The sequence below is a fragment of the Penicillium roqueforti genome (genome assembly GCF_015533775.1).
Source record: "Penicillium roqueforti strain LCP96 04111 chromosome Unknown scaffold_52, whole genome shotgun sequence".
NCBI lineage: Eukaryota > Fungi > Ascomycota > Eurotiomycetes > Eurotiales > Aspergillaceae > Penicillium > Penicillium roqueforti.
The window spans coordinates 55200-72662 of NW_024067616.1; the positions used below are offsets into that span (position 1 = coordinate 55200).

General features: G+C 48.3%; 7 protein-coding genes across 7 annotated transcripts; 3 read left to right on the forward strand and 4 right to left on the reverse strand.

Moving 5' to 3' along the window:
• Positions 1–306: 306 nt before the first annotated feature.
• On the reverse strand, positions 307–4147 carry LCP9604111_9597 (SPO22/ZIP4 family meiosis protein; the record flags this gene model as incomplete). The annotated part of the gene is made up of 18 exons (XM_039077868.1): positions 307–813; positions 878–1165; positions 1251–1385; positions 1443–1606; positions 1657–1745; positions 1805–1991; positions 2047–2192; positions 2247–2377; positions 2436–2655; positions 2704–2739; positions 2796–2847; positions 2899–2980; positions 3026–3099; positions 3145–3394; positions 3455–3597; positions 3653–3703; positions 3757–4047; positions 4111–4147. 18 exons carry the CDS (start codon positions 4145–4147, stop codon positions 307–309), a joined length of 2883 nt encoding a protein of 960 aa, XP_038924417.1.
• A 431-nt stretch (positions 4148–4578) lies between these two features.
• Positions 4579–6600, reverse strand: acuM (gluconeogenesis transcription factor RDS2; the record flags this gene model as incomplete). The annotated part of the gene is made up of 7 exons (XM_039077869.1): positions 4579–4621; positions 4685–4881; positions 4948–5699; positions 5756–6062; positions 6172–6231; positions 6318–6340; positions 6435–6600. The coding sequence occupies 7 exons, from the start codon at positions 6598–6600 to the stop codon at positions 4579–4581; spliced, it is 1548 nt and encodes a 515-aa protein (XP_038924418.1).
• A 675-nt stretch (positions 6601–7275) lies between these two features.
• LCP9604111_9599 (uncharacterized protein) lies at positions 7276–8303 on the reverse strand (the record flags this gene model as incomplete). Its single annotated transcript, XM_039077870.1, has 5 exons — positions 7276–7428; positions 7492–7599; positions 7656–7820; positions 7875–7959; positions 8050–8303. The coding sequence occupies 5 exons, from the start codon at positions 8301–8303 to the stop codon at positions 7276–7278; spliced, it is 765 nt and encodes a 254-aa protein (XP_038924419.1).
• A 634-nt stretch (positions 8304–8937) lies between these two features.
• Positions 8938–10279, reverse strand: LCP9604111_9600 (basic helix-loop-helix domain-containing protein; the record flags this gene model as incomplete). The annotated part of the gene is made up of 2 exons (XM_039077873.1): positions 8938–10163; positions 10216–10279. 2 exons carry the CDS (start codon positions 10277–10279, stop codon positions 8938–8940), a joined length of 1290 nt encoding a protein of 429 aa, XP_038924420.1.
• Positions 10280–11464: 1185 nt separating this feature from the next.
• LCP9604111_9601 (uncharacterized protein) lies at positions 11465–13284 on the forward strand (the record flags this gene model as incomplete). The annotated part of the gene is made up of 4 exons (XM_039077874.1): positions 11465–11538; positions 11618–11729; positions 11840–13021; positions 13162–13284. The coding sequence occupies 4 exons, from the start codon at positions 11465–11467 to the stop codon at positions 13282–13284; spliced, it is 1491 nt and encodes a 496-aa protein (XP_038924421.1).
• Positions 13285–13784: 500 nt separating this feature from the next.
• Positions 13785–14723, forward strand: LCP9604111_9602 (cytochrome c oxidase assembly protein; the record flags this gene model as incomplete). The annotated part of the gene is made up of 4 exons (XM_039077875.1): positions 13785–13984; positions 14045–14114; positions 14182–14623; positions 14677–14723. 4 exons carry the CDS (start codon positions 13785–13787, stop codon positions 14721–14723), a joined length of 759 nt encoding a protein of 252 aa, XP_038924422.1.
• Positions 14724–15128: 405 nt separating this feature from the next.
• Positions 15129–16474, forward strand: LCP9604111_9603 (replication factor C subunit 5; the record flags this gene model as incomplete). Its single annotated transcript, XM_039077876.1, has 6 exons — positions 15129–15215; positions 15274–15896; positions 15962–16130; positions 16185–16283; positions 16342–16397; positions 16450–16474. 6 exons carry the CDS (start codon positions 15129–15131, stop codon positions 16472–16474), a joined length of 1059 nt encoding a protein of 352 aa, XP_038924423.1.
• Between the last annotated feature and the right edge of the window lie 989 nt (positions 16475–17463).

The window sequence follows — 17463 nt, forward strand, 5'->3', positions numbered from 1 at the left end:
GCATCATCTACCGGATTTTGTGGCTTGGGCGATTTTGCTTTCTACTTTCTGATTTCTCAGAGATCATTTCCCTTCTGATGATACCCACATATTTATACTCTATAGGCCATCTCGCCACGAAGATCAATCCTTTCTTTCTCTTCATATTTCTTTTTGATCGGGAAAGCATAAGAACAATCAGTTTGAGTTTTTCAATTTCATATCAAGTACCTAGCACACTACACACACAATCCTCCACCTTGTCACAATTTATCTGAACCACATACCCACCCCAGCCCAAACCAGCCCACCAATACCAACACCAACTCAAACTCCAATCAAGCTTCCCAGTCTGATCTGAAGTACGTTGACCAGCGCTTTGCCCTGAGCACCAGGCACAAGCTGGGCAACACGAATGGCTTTTTCCGCCCAACGCTGACAATCCTGGTCCCGCGTAGCACGGTAAAAGTCAATAGCCTTGTTGAAGGACATGGTAGCAACATTGATTAATTCCCCCGCTGGATATGTAAACATATAATCCATCTCCGACCCGACCTGGATGGCATTGAGGCTGTGCTGTGTACCGTATCTTTCCTCTGCAACGGCTGCCTCTTCGTCTGCCATTGCGAGGATTTTATCGAGCACTTCTTCAGCAACTTCAGCATCGGCCATTTTGAAACCAAGATTGGCACTTCTATCAGTGCTTGCGTAGGGGTCCGGTTCAATGGCTAGTATGAATAGACAGTGGAGGTAACGAGGCAGGGAGGCTCGGAAATCGTGTTGCCATGTGGTAGGGGGATCGTCCCGTAGCTCGTTGAGTTTCGACACGATCCGCTATTGTATAGATGTGAGTATTTTTCAAAGAATGTAGTCTCCCGGTAATAAAGAAACAACGAACCTTGATAAGCCAGATCGCCCATGTGGGTGGTAGGTTCAATCGGAGAGTCAAATCCATGATCTGTGGGTAAAACTTTGAATCAGGGATCGTGTCATCGGATGCACATATCCTGACAACATCCTGCCACCTGTTGAGGTGCATGGTAGCCTCAAGGTTGAAAAATCGGGCAATATTATAGTGCTTTTCTTCTTTGTAATTTGCGCCAGCGTCTGTCTCTTCTCCATCTTCCCAACCACGCAAGTCACCTAGTTGTTGAAAACAAATGCATACATCCTCGTAGTGCGGTTTCTGCAGACAATTAGTATTATGGGACTATAACGTTGCAACATTTTCGGGGGATAATATGTTGTAGACAAGAATTGATGTAACTAACCTTTGCAGTCGGATCAGCACAGCGGGCCCTAAGTGTGCTAACAAGGAGACGAAGGTAAATAACCGAAAACAAATGCGGCCGGGGTGCTTTGGAGCCCCCCTCAGGGTATTCAATCTGACGATACTGGAGCGCAAACTGAAAAGATGTTAGTAAAACATAGCCAAGCAAAAACTTTGCCTGGTCGAAACAGACATCTCTGGAGTGATCTAAGGCATGCGTAGCCGACAGGAATCCGGAAGAGTTGATAAGTTTCAGAGCAACGTTGTAAGTTGCCAAATACAGCCATTCCAGTTGAGTGACTGAGACCTCCCGATCGCCACCTTCAAACAGGCTGTTTTCTTTGGCATAAGACAGGGCTATTGAACGATTAGCATCACAAATTACTATTGCCTGGGGGAAAACGCACCACTTTCGAGTACAGTCTCGATGCATTTGCCAAGTCTCTGGTTAAAGCCACCCTTGGATAGCTCTTCGGAGAGAAGAGTAATGGCAAACCTATTCATAGTAGGCAAGTTAGCCTTGCATAGCGAGTCAAAAATATGAAACATTCTCACATGTGATGTTCGGCGGCGGGAAAGTCATGATGATAAATGTCATCTGAAGTCAAACAGTTGATAAATGGTTCAAGACAATTCAGGACTTCTTCTGGTTTGTGTTGTCTCTGAGCTTCCATTGCGCACGAAAGAAGGCTCAGTTGCTTGTGCGGCACGGGATGCGAAGGAAAGCCGAGATAGAAATGCGCTTGCATATAGTTAGAATAGGCCAGAAGCGTTGGTTTCCGATAGAATATTCGTACCAGCACCGCTTTTTCCCTCCAGCAATGTCAACTTGTAAGACAAGTACATCCTTTGGCAATCTTCCTGGCTTTGGACTATACCCCGATCGATTAACCAACGAGCGTCGGCAAGCTGTCCAGCCTCTATGTAATAAGCAACCAGCTTCCTGAAATATGTCAGCTCACAGTGCTAGTTAAATCTCAATTCTTGTTCCACTAACTTTTGTATCACAATCTGGATGGGCAGGGAGCAGCGTTGGAAGATCTTTGGCTGACTGCACAACTGAAGCCATAGCCTTGCACTCCAGCGGTCATTCCGGGAAATTGCACCAGCAGTCATTTTCCAGATGCACTGTATATAATAGTCAGCTCCTTGAATTGAAGATGATGAGAGTTTGAGTATGCCTTACAATCAATGTGGCGTGAGATGCCCTACTGCTAAAAGATGGATATCCACGTCGCTCTAGTGAGTCAATCACATCCTGGAGGGCCTGAATACGCGTAGAATCAGACAAGTCCGATCTGCTCAAAAGTAGAAGAAAAGCAACAAAGCATTTCTCTGTCCATTCTCCTGCTGGCAGAGGGCGCATGAGCAGCCTTCGAAGTGCTTCCATTCCGTCATCCGAACCACTAAAGAACTGTCAGCAAAGTCTCTCACCGATAGGTGTATCAAGGTACCCTATATGACCCAGAGATCGGGCATATTGGAAAATTCTGGATCAACAGTTAACATTTATCAAAAATTACAGTAAATAATTGGGATAACTCACATCGGCATGTTCATATCTGTAAGGGTCATGCCATCAACCAGCCTCTCTAGGGCTACAACAATATTGTTAATTCAATTCCATTCAAGATAAAGATCAGTCTTACCTTGTAGTGCCCCGTCATTACTAGGATTGCCATGTCCCATAGATAGATCAAAAAGGATCACAGCAGGGTGAAATGGGTAATTCTAAAAAGGTCAGCTTCAAGTCTACCACATTCACCACAAACGTACTTCTCTCAAGTAGCTCATTTCAAAATCGTAGATGGCGGTTGCCAGAGGGATTTTGACTTGTGAACAAGCCACAACTGCAGCATGTTAGTCCGGGTCATCAACTAGATCAACCCACCCACCAAGAGAATGTCGAATAACCAAGTCCCAATCATAATAATATGGAAACTTAATCATCATGTGTAAGGACTGCAAGTGATCGCTCGCTCTCTGCAGCCATGTGATAGCGATGTCAGGCAGGCGCCGTGCGAGTGCAGAGTCACCAATGATAAAGCAAGTCTCGAAAATCCACTCTTCATCATGCGACCTATGCAAGACAGGGAGTTTGCCATAAAAATGCTCGGCGATATCTGCTCGTTCATGCAACCAGGCCTGAAATAATGTCAATTCTGGTGTTGACACACAAAGCAGTGTTCAAGCAATGCAACTCACCAGTCGCATACGGAGCAACAAGTATTGGGTGGTGATAGTGCGGTTAATCGCAGCGTCAAGCCCGAGATGAGCAGGCTGAATGTTTGACAACCTCGTGGCTGCCACTGACAAGATATTTACCGCAATTTCGCTTTGCTGGTTCACTGTTCTTGTCGTTAGACCTGATCAAGTCATCAAGTGAGATGTAAGATGGTATACCAATGCAAATACGCGCAGCCTTGACGGCCAGATCGAGAGCCCGGAGGTCTCCTGTAAGAGGTTAGATAAGGTCACTTCAACATATATTAGAGGCCATTAAAAACCTAGGAGGTCAGGCATGACAGCCATGTTCAACACAACAAACGCGAAAGCCCTCACTTTGCCGAGAATCAGCATATCCTCCGGATTTTGACCACGCAAGCTGATCAGATGGGTGCAGTCATTCCAGAGTAATGTTCCAACCATATCCAGCTGCTGGCGACTCGATGTATTTGCCATGACAACAAACGGGTTACGCTTGAGCCATCTATCCAGTCTGGAAATGGCATTGGGAGGAAGGAGAGGACTCGAGGTTCCGACTGTAGATAAGGCTATATGCAAAGTGTGAGCATGACCTAGATAGAAGAATATGGGGGTCAGCTGCTGCGCATAGCGGGGACATGATGTGTGGCTCGTACCAGCTAGAGCCGGGTGTAGTCTAGACGGTTGCGCCATGGAGAGAAGACTTGGGGATTGGGAGCCAATGGGAGAAAAGATGAAAAGAAAGATAAAAGGGGATAATGAAGGTTACGAAGAGGTTGGGAGAAGAGGAAGAAAGAAAGTGAAAGTGAGAGGGAAGATTGTTTGGAGTTGGAAGAGCGTGGAGGGACGAAAGAGACGACGAGTCAAACCCAAAGTGCTCGTGTCGTCCCTTGACCATTGCAAACAGAACATTTACACTACTCAGAGCACCAGACCCTGTTACTTCGTATGTATATATGATTTGACTCAAAACATACTGTTTGATGTTATACACATAAAATCAAGCACTATACATTTTTCTGTGAGGAGCACAGCCAGAACTTGGGGAATCACTAAATCAAACGATGATACCAAAAGAGAAGTCCTTGTGTGTCATGGAATAAATAACAGTCTACCGAAAAGTACTATCTATCGATGGGGAGGAAGTTCCCAACGATGAGAGACGGGCTGCACAGTGTTAGTTCCGGCATGTCAGTATCTAGTGGACAGTGGTGAGCAATGAACACGTACATGTTGTGATTGTCTCGTCTGATCGTAAACGAAAAGCAGCAAGTTATACCGTCACTCCTTGAGTTGGGGTTAGGGCTCTTCAGCGTGCAACTAGTGAGCATAGCCTTTTGAGTATTGTCGAAGGCAATGGCGCCGAACTTTTCCCAATAACTGACCAGCTGGTCTTCGACAATGATCTCGTGGATAGCAAGTTTGCCCTACAGAGAGTAAACATGTGAGTTGGGTGTAATATGACGTGGCGAGTCTCCAGTCTTGAAACTTACATCTCGAAGACCCTCAACCGGGACATCAATCAACTGTGCCATTTCATTATTCCCTCGGAAGATCTCGCCCGTTCGACGCCAGCAGCAGGCTGGGATAGCCATACTGGCAAAGACTCGGTCATACTCCATAAGACTGCGCTCGAACCACATCTCCACCAGAATCAGTTCGATATCAGTCAAGCTCTGCATGCGTTCTCGGAACTTCGGCCGGAACTTGTCGAGCTGCCGCAGAATCTTTTGTCGAGATATTTGTTGCATGTTCTTTTCCATGTACTGGTTCAACCGTGCATATCCCTTAACGTAATTGAATGGTTTCAGTAGTCCGGCATCATATTTCGCTTTGAGAAGCTTGTTCATCCGCTCCTCTGGTGGGTCAGTTCCTGCCGGGTCGGCGGCGGTCATGTAGTACGTTTCCCGGGCTTTGTCATTACCCGTCGCGGAGGTTGAGCGTTGAATCGAGTCTCCTGGCAGTGCTTGGCTCTGTGCTGGCGGCGGAAGTTGTGTTGGAGGAGGCAACCCGTTCGGTGCTGGCATACCATTCATCGAGTTCATCAACGACGAATCGTTGTAGATTCCCTGCATATCTTGATTTTGGAACATTGCCCCGTCGTCTAAGAGACTGTTACTGAGGAAATCGCCGAGCAGATTGTACTCGTTGGTCACTTCGTGTGCATTAAACATGTAGGAAGGGTGGAGAGAATGCATGTCCTGGAACTGATTCTGACCACCTACCCAATCGTTGTATGGCATGACTATCGTACCACGTTAGCTGAGTCCGGCGGCAAAACAGGTTTTGTTGCGAACTCACGCTGAGAGGTAGCCTCGAGTGACTGACTAGACGCAGAAAGATTCCCAGGCGGCACCGTTGAAGGCGGATTCACAACTGAGGGTGCAATTCCGATCGTGGTATCAGGGAATGATTGCTGACCAGCAGCATCGGCTATGTCGACACTCGTAGGCATGCCTTGAACGGAGCCCAATTCATTGTTAGACGAGCCCTCGTCGTCTGCAGCAGAATGTTCGTGTTCGCCACGTCCTCGTTTCGCAGTTTCCCTCGGCTCGTCATGACACAGGTGACCGATGTTTCGCTTTATACAGCGTGTGCAGGGCCGTTCCTTCAGAATTAAACAGGTCAGCTGGTGCAAATTATTCTCCGCAGGTTTGCGATCAAAGTTTCAGACGTGACGGGTCGCGAACGCGGAAAGGGAGACAGAGGTGTCGTACCGAGTCGCAGGTCATATGCTGTCCCACGCGAGCAAAACCCCCCGTTAGCAAAGCCAGTTCCTTGAATAGATATGCGCTAGCATTGATGTCATGGCGTATCGCATATAGTAACCAAGTATAATAACATTCCCAAGAAGTTAACTTACCGAGCGGCGACAATATACACAGGCTGGAATTGCGTTAGCGAAAATGTTCTTGTGGTGATGCGCAACAGGATCGGACGCGCCCAGATCCCTGTCGCATGCTGCGCAACGGCACCTTACCGTGATTCACCTTCCGGCGCTTCTTGGGGCTGGAGTGACTCCCCGAGCCGGTCGTTTCGGCCTTGGCCGCAGCTGTTTGCGGATTCTTGATGCTCGTATCCTTCCCTGCATCAGATCTGGATTTTGTCGCATTGGAAGTGCCCAGCGGCGCATTCTTTTCGGACATTGCGCAAGAGTTCAGTGAGAACCACCAGGGCCGGAGCGGAATGGCTGCCTGCAGACCAGTTGGTAGTAGTTGGTAAACGTCGAAAAGTTCTTGGGGATGGAGAAAGCGGAGTCACCCCTCCGAACTGCTCCGCATGGGGTTGGCTGTTTGGGCACACGTCACTGTCGGGGCGAGACCACCTCGGCTGCGGAATTGCGTTTTCTATGCTTACAATTGATCGGATTTCGATTGAAACTACATTGGTATTGTGTAAAAGGTGGAGGCTCGTGTTTATTGATCTAGTTTCTTCCCCTTTTCATGCGGTGGAGCCTCGGTTGTCTGATCACCCTTAGAGCATGACTCCTCAGATTGTACTAGGTGCGCAACATATCTGCATTACCCTTCTCTTGATTTAGGGTGATCCATATTTTACCCTTGCAGTCGGTATCATCTGTTGAACAGAGGTGCGTTCGACCGTGCGGTTCCACCGTATGCAGCTATTCAGCGAATGCATTGGAGTTAAGCACGCGACCAGGATTGCCTATGTGATTCCTGATCGCCAAGCTTGGGCGATACTTGGTTTGAGTTTCTAATAAATGTGCATACCCTGGGTCCGAGGCCCTTCATGTGTCAATCATAAGAAGCATCAAAATGCCGGGATTGGTAGCTTGCAAGTGCAGTGATGTCCAGCAATAATCAGTCATTGGGGATCGAGTATAGATCCAAGGCAGCTTGTGAACGAGTGATGGCATCCCCGAGTCCTGCGAAGGGCGCTATATTGCTTTCCATGGATTGAAGATGGCCATGTAGTTGCTTCATGAGTCCTTGGACTTCGGGGTCGGTCTCCAACTAAAATCAAATAGAATGGTAAGTTGACAGGGCAAGCACGCGTGGTTCACAAGCAGTCCGTACCTCATCTAGTGTCACTTGACTATCTTTCGCGCCGAGAAGCATGAACTCAGAGGACCCAGAATCCTCAGTTCGAGGAAGTGCATCCAACTGTCGGAGCACGGGGTGTTCCTACGGTCGTAAAACATTAGCCAGTCCATTTTGAAGCGAGATAATCTGCTGCATACATTCTTAGTCTGTCGTTTCCTTTCAGCCTCGGCCCGTTTCGCATTCTTGTCCATTTCCTGGAGCGATTTTGTTTCCCTAGCAAGGAGCGCTTCTTCTTTGGCAATCTCAGCTTTTAGTAGATCGACGCTATCATTCATCGTAGCCAAGTGGGCCTCGAGTGAGCGCTAAGAATGTAATCAGTATGGACTTGCTGTCGACAATCGCAGGGGGTCGCATACGTGCTCATTCAGGGCAGATTCGTAGTCGAAGTTGGAGTCCTTTGTTATGGGCGGAAACGGCATTCGCGGGAGTCTTTTGCCTAGACTAAACAACACGCGGTATACGGTTAGTATCATCGTCCTTCAAGACACTGGTAGCTCTGTGGAAGCTACCAGACTGGGCACGGCGCCCTACTTTCGCACGACCGCTTGCACGGCGCCCTGCGCCTCGATTCGCTTGCGCTCATTTTGATTCCGCATTATCACCGGTCGCTCGAGGGAGTGGAACATGTCCATGACCTTTCCCTGGACGGGTTCCGGTAGAGGGGCCCATTTCGACTTGATGGTTTTCTCTGGGACGCGGCGGATGTGCGGTTTGAGATAGGCGTAGCCCTTGGAGTCGTCCTCCTGCGGGGCATCGTCGCCCGTGTGTTTTCGCTTTGGAGGCATAGTGAGTTGAGGGTGTTAGGTCGAGGTACAAAACTAAGGATGTTGACGCGTCTTCACATGCGGGCAATACAGAGCGGTGGGGACAAAACATGGAGATACTACGGAAGTACGGAGTAGATAGCATGCCAACCCACAGGGTCTTGGTAGTCTTGGCCTTTATTAGCATATTCGTCCGTACTAAGGTTTCAAATTGAAAACCGATGAAAACTGAAATAATCCAAAATTGTCGCTGAAATGTCTCAGCTTGACCAAACGTGCGTATTTATGTGCTATGCGGAAAGCTATGTCTTGGTATATTGGCAAAACTATTTGGAAAGAAATAATGTCTTTACTCAAACTATGTTCAATACAGGCTTTTCGAATTATGCACTAGGGTATCGATATTTGCCGAGGACCAGCCGAAAGATGACTTGTATCACCTACAGCGGTTATAGGGGAAAAAAAGACGAAGAAAGAGTATGCAGAGAAAAGAAAAATGGTATCTTGTTGCCGGGATTTGCAAAGATGAAATGCCAACTCGCCGACATGCATACACAAAACTGTCCCGCTGAAACGCTTGCAATCCCCGCGAAGAAAAGAGGCAGGGCTATCCATGAGATCATATATTAACGTTGTGGTCGTGCGACAGAGGGTATCAACGCGGCATCACTAAGCCATTCATGCCCTTCAATTCGCGCAGTTGGCTTTGAAGTATGTCATTCCCCCGGAGAAGGTCTTCAAGCCAGTCAGCAGCTCCAGTGAGCATTGCGCTTTTGCTGAATCCGCCACCTCTAAGCGCAGGGACCAGTGTACACAAGTCTTCGAAGCCTTGGCGAATAAGATTTCGACGTTTCTGCTCCGAAAGGATATGGTTGGTCCGTTTTTGCTCTTCAGTGAGATTCTCTCGCGCAGTTTTGGACCCTGGCTGTACTCGGGCTTTTCGAGACATGTCCGTTGATGCTCGTCGGCCTTGGCTGATAGATCCTCTAGACTTTCTTGAGTGAGGTCGTGCATCATCCTCATCGGAGTCTTCGTCACCCTCATATTTCAGGGCGGTTCTTGGCCGTTTTCGGGGATGTAAGCTCTCGTCCAGGACAGCTCCACTTCGGAAAACGGCACCTTGAGGAGGAGCCCCAACCATGCGCTCTGGACTAGGTGCTCGTGTGTTTGCTGCACTGCTTTGTGGTTCAAAGCACCCGAGATGATCGAGCAGGTCACTTGTCCGCTGTTCCTCGTCAGGCTGATCAGGGGGGCGAAGATAGCCCTGGTCCATAAAACTGGCATCTGAGCCCCATCGCAAACTGCGGGCCTTTCTTGATGGATGTTGGTCCGCAGGAATGGGGTCACGGACGTCAAAAAACATCTCCGAGGTATGATATCCAACCGGGACACCAGCCCGGGGTGGAGATGAAGCTGAACCCTGTGCGACACTGCCAGTATGTGAATTAATTTTTCGTTGTATCCCATGGGTGGGGAGAGACTGTCCCGCGAAAGCCTGTTGTGCTAACGTGGATCCTAACTCCGATCCGTTCAGACCACTGTGGTAGAGCATGGAAGCTGCGGCGAATATATCCGAGCTTGTAGGATTGTCTGTTATGATTCCCCCGGCTGCTTTCCCTAGCCCATGCTGCTGAAATGAGGGCTGCGATAGGGATGTGGTTGATCCTTCGAAGTTGGGCGGCAGCTCACCTGACCAGTCAAAGTTGGGTGTCCCGGATTTATGTTCTTGTCGCATCCAGAAATCATTCGTAAAGTGGTTTGCGTTCATGGTAGTAAAGAAGTTATCAAGCATATTGGATTCGTTATCGTCAAGAAGAGAAGGTCCCGGGGGTAGAGCAGGTGCCTGTTCAAAGGGTGTGTCCATGGGGGAGAGAAACGAGTCTGGAATCGGGTTAAAGAGTGGACGGTACAAATAATGCCCGGAGCGACTCACATCCAAAGGGAGCAGCCGGGGGAGACGTGCGCCCAGTCCGAACTTGAGTGCCATGTCCATTCATAGTGAAAAGCGGTTCAATATCCACAGGGTGTCAAGAAAACGGTTGCTACTCTGATGGAAAGAGTAGCGCGGACCAAGGCGACACTGTCATGCCTTGGAATGGAGTGAAAAATTGTATGCGCTCGAGATGATAGCCAAGGTTTGACTCCACAAAAGAGGAACGCGGGGGTAGATCAAGGCCACGGGAGTTCTCTAGGGCTGATAATGCGACTCGATAAGGAGATGGTTCAGCGCAATGGGGATAGGAACAAGAAGACCAGAAGAAAGTGCGAAGAAAGAAAGCAAAAGAAGAAGATCAAGAGAGTGCCCGAAAGCAAGAGAGATGCGTCCTATAGAAGAATACGTGGAGAGTTTCGCATCAAAAGCAATCGGCCTGATCACATGCAAAAATTTGAGCGCGTGACGTAACAGTACATAAATTACGGCGGTTCCGCTGTGGCTTATATGGTACCATCGGTATTTGATACGTTCCTGGGGAGAGCTGTTGACTCCCGGAGAACCCTTCCCGAGGGCCCTGCGAGAGAAGCACCGACTTGTCAACGCAAAGTACACTGCAGATACCCTCTCTTCCAGCTGTTTTCTGGTGTACATTCGAATACAATTTGCCCTTTCTCTTATATATTCCTTTCTCTCGTTCTTATTGACAAGGATCATTGGGTCAGTGCGGTTCATCTCCTTGTTTGGGAATTGTTCTCCTGAGATCATCCTCTTATTATGGGGTTGGAGTTAGATCATTCGCCTTGTTTAGCCCCGCAATACCGACTAATCTGCTCCGAAAGGGAAAAGGCTCATTGCTTCGGATGATCGCCCTCTGTCTTCTCTTGAAACAGGTCCCTCCCCCGATTTTGGATCTTGTTTGCGGGGGCTTTTCTGGAGTTCCCACCTGGGTACGGACCGAGGTACAACCACCAAGTCTCTAACAGGCTCATTACACGGAGTTCACTTGATCCATAGTTCAGAAAACGGTCGTGTAGGTGTCAATTTCCCCCTGTTGGAGAATACTACCCAATTTTCGGGAGGTGCAATTGTAGGTCACCCGCGGATAAAACCCATTGAGCTCTTATACCTCATTCCCTAATTGGCGAGGAGATTCTTGTGAATCCCACCAGAGTTTACAGCTGGCTGACCCCTCGTCGCCGATTAGTCCGGGGGACTGTGATGTTGACACCTCCCGACGGATCATGACATGAAGGTTTCCGGCAGCATGGAACCTGCACTCCGGAGACGCCATGGAAGGGACAACGTCCGGATATTCAAGCCGTGAGTCCATGCGATCTGTTACCCTTGTGGCTTGGTGCAACTGTGTGATCTGAAGAGCCCTTGCTGATTACGACTGTAGCCTCCTTCGCGCATATGCACTCGGGTACCTATCTTCTGTCACCCCGAAATTGTTGTCTTATGTCCGCCGACTGCGCAATAACGATTGGACTGCGCAACAGAAACTTCAAGAGGTACGTCGTAGTATTACCTAGTATGGGGCTCTTATCGCGACTTATCTTGTCACCCTTGCCTCTAGTCTATTGTACAAACGGAATGCTATAGCTGACCTCACCTCGAATAGTTAGCTAAAGTCTTGGCTAGTCCTTTACGTCTGAACAGTTTCCCAACAGCTTGTGCTTCCCTGGTCGGTGGCTCAACCCTACTACCAATAGGATTATATCGTCTGTGTGCATTGATCACGGCAGGTCTGTCCAAGCGTGACGTTCGGATCTCACAAAGGCTGGACCGCTTAATTAGATTCATCATCTCTCTTCTATCTGGATGGTTCAGTTTTCAACTGCTCAACAAGAACCGCATCTGTCTGCCAGTAGAAGATGTTAGAACTATCCGGAACTCCACAGATCAGGGGGAAGACTCCAGTCAGCTTATGGCCAATTCGCTGGAACATCACCGCCCAGAGTTAGCAGGGAGGACAATGGACCTCACCATCTACATGGTCACAAGAGCCGTAGATGCGCTCGCATGTGTTGCATGGGGTCGCTGGTCCCGTCGCCGCCGAGCCCAGAATCGCTGGACGACTGTCGAATCCCTTGTCCCTGGCTTCGCCGACGCAACTGTCTTTGCCATGAGTGCGGCTGTGGTCATGTGGGCGTGGTTTTATCTCCCCGAAAGACTGCCCAGAGCCTATGAGAAGTGGATCGGGGAAGCTGCTCAGGTCGACTCACGTTTAATTGAAGCCTTGCGCCGTGCTCGACGAGGAGTTTTCGTCTATGGAAAGGATACAGGCCAGGCACCTCTTCTCCAGTCGATGTGCAATGATTACAACTGGCCAGAGGTATGGGGTGACCCATCAAAATTTGTCCCGATCCCTTGCGAAATGGTTCACATGGGCTGTGGCCCCAGCTGTGAAAAACACGCATTGTATCGATTTGCCAGAACCTTCAAATATGCCTGTGCAACCTATATACCCCTACAGATTATTTTCCGCCTGCGCAGGATGAAATCTGCAAATGCCCTTCGTCGGGCCCTTTCTGATGCAGCACGCTCATCTGCCTTCCTCGCATCTTTTGTGAGCTTATTTTACTACGGTGTCTGTCTCGCTCGGACACGACTCGGCCCCAAGGTCTTTGACGCGAAGACGGTCACTCCGATGATGTGGGACTCTGGGCTATGTGTCGGTGCGGGATGTCTCATGTGCGGCTGGAGTATATTGGTTGAAAAGACGCGGAAGAGGCAGGAGTTGGCGCTATTTGTGGCACCCCGGGCTGCCGCCACGGTTTTGCCACGGTTGTATGAGAAAAAGGTATGTATCGGACCCTCGCATCATCTGTTCACAACAGGGTTACACCCACATCCCCTCCAACTCCTTCTTAATGTCTTCGAATTAACCTGTGGCATGTTCCAAAACAATCACGAGATGCTGACGCGTGTTGTGTTTCCCAGTATCAATACCGAGAGCGCATCGCATTTGCTGTTAGCGCTGCTGTTCTTATCACTTGCCTCCGTGAGCGACCTAGCATGGTACGAGGGGTGTTTGGTCGCATCACGTCGAGTGTGTTGAATTAGACTTCCAGTGAAATGCTTCGATGCCATCAAACGGTTGTATTAGTTATTGGTTATTTTATACTTCGGGTCTAACTTCTGGGTGCCATTACCCTGTATTATTTTTATGAACTCTGCATCATTACATATGAATGCTTTCAAATTTCCCGAACTTAATGATATCTTTTGTACAAGGCGAATAAGGCGAATAATGTTTATGCCTCTATACCAGTAATGAGTCGCTGCTAAAGCCAACTCTGCAGCCTCGGCAGCCGGAAGGGTGCGGTCGAACCTTCTAATTAAAATTCTTGATTCGGTTAATCTTCATGAACAAATCAAGAATCAATTTAAGATACACATACATTCTAATTTCTAACCTTGTCTCAATGTCGCCCGCCGTTTAAATGTAACGTGACTCCGAAGCTTAAGGCCTTATCGATAAGGCGTTGAATCAGAATTATCACGTGTTGGATACTCTGCATCTCATGCGACTCAACGTCCAATCCCATTAAAGTCATAGAACCATGTTTTCACGATTAACCCCCTCGCTGGGGCGCTCTGCGCTGACGGTAACAATTCCACAGCGATCAATCCATCTCCGAAAGAGCGTCTTCGAGGTGGAGCGAAGGTATTTCTCGAAGAATTTCCTGCTTCATGAACAACGCAATTCATCTACAGCGCCTTTCAATACCCCGGAATCACAAAAACGCAATAACTCTACATTGTGAGCTGCCATTTAACCCGGACCGGAGGGAATCCATGTGCTAACAAAACCCCCGATCAGGTACTATACCATCAGTATGATCCTTGGAACGGTTGCCCTTGCATATGGATCTGTCCCTCTCTACAAAATGGTATGACAAGCTCTCCCTCGATCTAGAGTACATCATAAACGGAATATCATTCTGATCCCACTTGCAGATTTGCCAGCAGACCGGTTGGGGCGGTCAGCCCATTCTCACCCACCGAATCGGCGACGGTGATACCTCTGCACGTGTGACGCCGGTGACAGATTCTCGTCGCCTGCGCATTACATTCAACGGCTCGGTATCGGATGTCCTCCCTTGGAAGTTCACTCCCCAGCAGCGTGAAGTCCGAGTGCTGCCCGGCGAGACGGCGCTGGCATTCTATACCGCAACGAATAAGGGTCCTCAGGATATTATTGGAGTTGCAACATACAGCGTCACGCCAGGTCAGGTTGCGCCGTACTTTAGCAAGATTCAATGCTTCTGCTTTGAGGAGCAGAAGCTCAATGCGGGAGAGTCGGTTGATATGCCTGTCTTCTTCTTCATCGATCCCGACTTTGCTACCGACCCTAATATGAAGGGCATTGATACTATCACCCTGTCATACACCTTCTTCAGTAAGTTTTATTGTCTACTCGTTGCTTTCTTGGCCTGATCTAACCCAACGCAGAAGCTAAATATGATGACAATGGTGTTCTGACGCCAATTGCATCATAAAAAGCTCACACCAAGGGCGCATTGGGGTACTGTATTTCAACTGTGTTGGTTTGTATAGGCTTGGACATTGACAGTGAACAAAGAAACATGCGTGGTGTTGTGTCGGGCTTTTTCAACATTCATCTCATCTCTCAAAGCAAATTTGCATGTACTATACATATCGGAGTTTGGCGGAAGGCTGCCAAATGCCTAGAAAACTATATAGCTGTATATATCGTTAAATTTATTCATATGTAATTGTACGATCTACGTCGAAATCATTTCTTCGAAGCTGATTATAGTGGGAGCGTGCACGGACCAGTGATTAATTAGGCGCGTGTCTGGACGCGTTCTCAGGTCCGCATCCTCTATCCAAACCACAAGCACCTCGATTCCTCATCTCAACAGCTTTACAGAGTTTTCAAAATGGCTCTCCTTGTGGATAAACTACGGCCACGCACCCTCGATGCTCTCACATACCACCCCGAGCTCTCTGATCGCCTGCGGTCACTGGTAAGAAAGTCTGAGCTGCGGAACAGGACACAATTTTAACATAAGGTACCCCTAACAGGCACAAAGCGGAGATTTTCCCCATCTACTAGTCTATGGACCCTCCGGCGCTGGCAAGAAAACACGGGTCATTGCAACACTAAAAGAACTGTACGGCCCCGGTGTCGAGAAGATCAAGATCGACGCCAGAGTCTTCCAAACGACGAGCAACCGAAAGCTAGAGTTCAATATTGTCTCATCGGTGTACCATCTCGAGATCACCCCCGCAGATGTCGGAAACTATGACCGAGTAGTCGTTCAGGAATTGCTTAAAGAGGTCGCGCAGACGCAACAGGTGGATCTCGGCGCGAAGCAGCGGTTCAAGGTCGTCGTGATTAACGAAGCCGATCATCTCACACGAGATGCCCAGGCAGCTCTCAGACGTACCATGGAGAAATACAGTCCCAATCTACGATTGATTCTCCTGGCCAACAGTACCTCCAATATCATTGCACCGATTCGGTCTCGAACCCTGCTGGTCAGGGTTGCAGCGCCAACTGAAGCTGACATTTGCTCTGCGCTCCATCTCGCAGGAAAAAAGGAAGGATGGACCGAGTCTCAGGTGCTGAACAAGAGGATTGCGAAGGAGAGTGGACGCAATCTGCGTCGTGCGCTGCTCATGTTTGAGTCTATTTATGCGCAAAAGTGAGTTTCTACTTCGGTTCCCATTGGCCTGGATTTTAGAAGCTTACGTTTTCTTGGAAATGTAGTGAAAAGGTTACAGACAAGACCCTCATCCCGCCTCCGGACTGGGAAGCCCTTGTTGCCCTAACGGCTGATGAGATTATGGCTGAGCGTTCACCAGCTCGGCTGTTGCAAGTCCGCGCACGTCTTTATGATCTTCTGACCCATTGCATCCCCCCAACAACTATTTTGAAGGTGTGTATACACCTATTCAATGAACATGCTCCAGATATTAACTGCTGGTGCTAGACCTTGACATTCAAGCTTGTTGCACGAGTTGACGATGCTCTGAAACCAGAAGTTATCAAGTGGTCTGCGTTCTATGAGCACCGCATCAAGCTGGGAAGTGTAAGTTATTGATGGTTAGCATTGCCATCAATATAAGCTAATGAATATTTCGATACAGAAAATAATCTTCCATCTCGAAGCCTTCGTGGCCAAGTTCATGCGCATCTATGAAAGGTATACTTCCCCTGGATAATTTAATGGAGGCATATAACTAATAGCACTTTAGCTATCTGATGGGCATGGATTTCTAATTACTCACTGTCAACAAATCAAGACAATGGATGAATGACGATTTGTACACTAAGGTGGTTTTCGGTGAGCATGGGATCTCGGAAGTTATGGTCTGCTATTATGCAGAACTGCACTTTTTTCGAAATCCCCAGGTATGCAATTTACTTTTCACTTTTTTCCAGGCGCGTGAAGGCATTTTTGAAAAGGATTCTGGCGTTATATCACATTTCATTTAATACTGCAAGTCACGGACTCCCGGTATTGCTTACAAAGATTGATATCACTGTATCTAAATTACGCAAGGATTGTCGTGATGGGGGTCTACTCTCCGGAATCTGGACCCGCAGGACGTCGCTAAAGTCTGTATCACTTGAGCAAAGGGATTGCACAGTTCACTCATGGTTATCTTCAAGGTTGCACGTTTGGGTTTGGGCTGAGGCGCCCCCAGCATTGCAGCTTCCATTGAGAAAACAAAAATCAAATCAGATGGGGGTCAAACTCCGATAGAGGAAACTCAGATGATCACGTTGAAGATCTACCGCCGAAGACCACGGGGACTGTGATATTCAACAGTCCGATTAAAATCATCAAGCAACGGTAGAGGGTCATCCCCATGCCCATTGTGCATCGCTCTAAATCTCTTAGCAATGGTAGCGTCTAGCTGTCGCTGCCTGTTGATGCTGATTTTCCTCTTCGATAGGCGAAGAACGTAGATGTGAATGGGACTCGTATCGGTATGAGCGGTCTCATAGACATAGTCGACATTGTTAACGTCCAGGACGAAGTAAGCGTGACTTCCAGGGTATACGTCCACAGCGAGAAAACTAGTTTAGACGTCTAGACGATGATTGCGAATAGAACACTGTGCCTTTGAGATGAATAGACGTAAAGATCCTAGATACTCTCCAGGGTCGAGTAGGGTGTTGGGGGTGTCGCCCAGTATTCGAATTGGTCCTGAATCAACTTCTCTGAGGAAACTATGAATTGTGTCTGGGTTTGATTCATGATA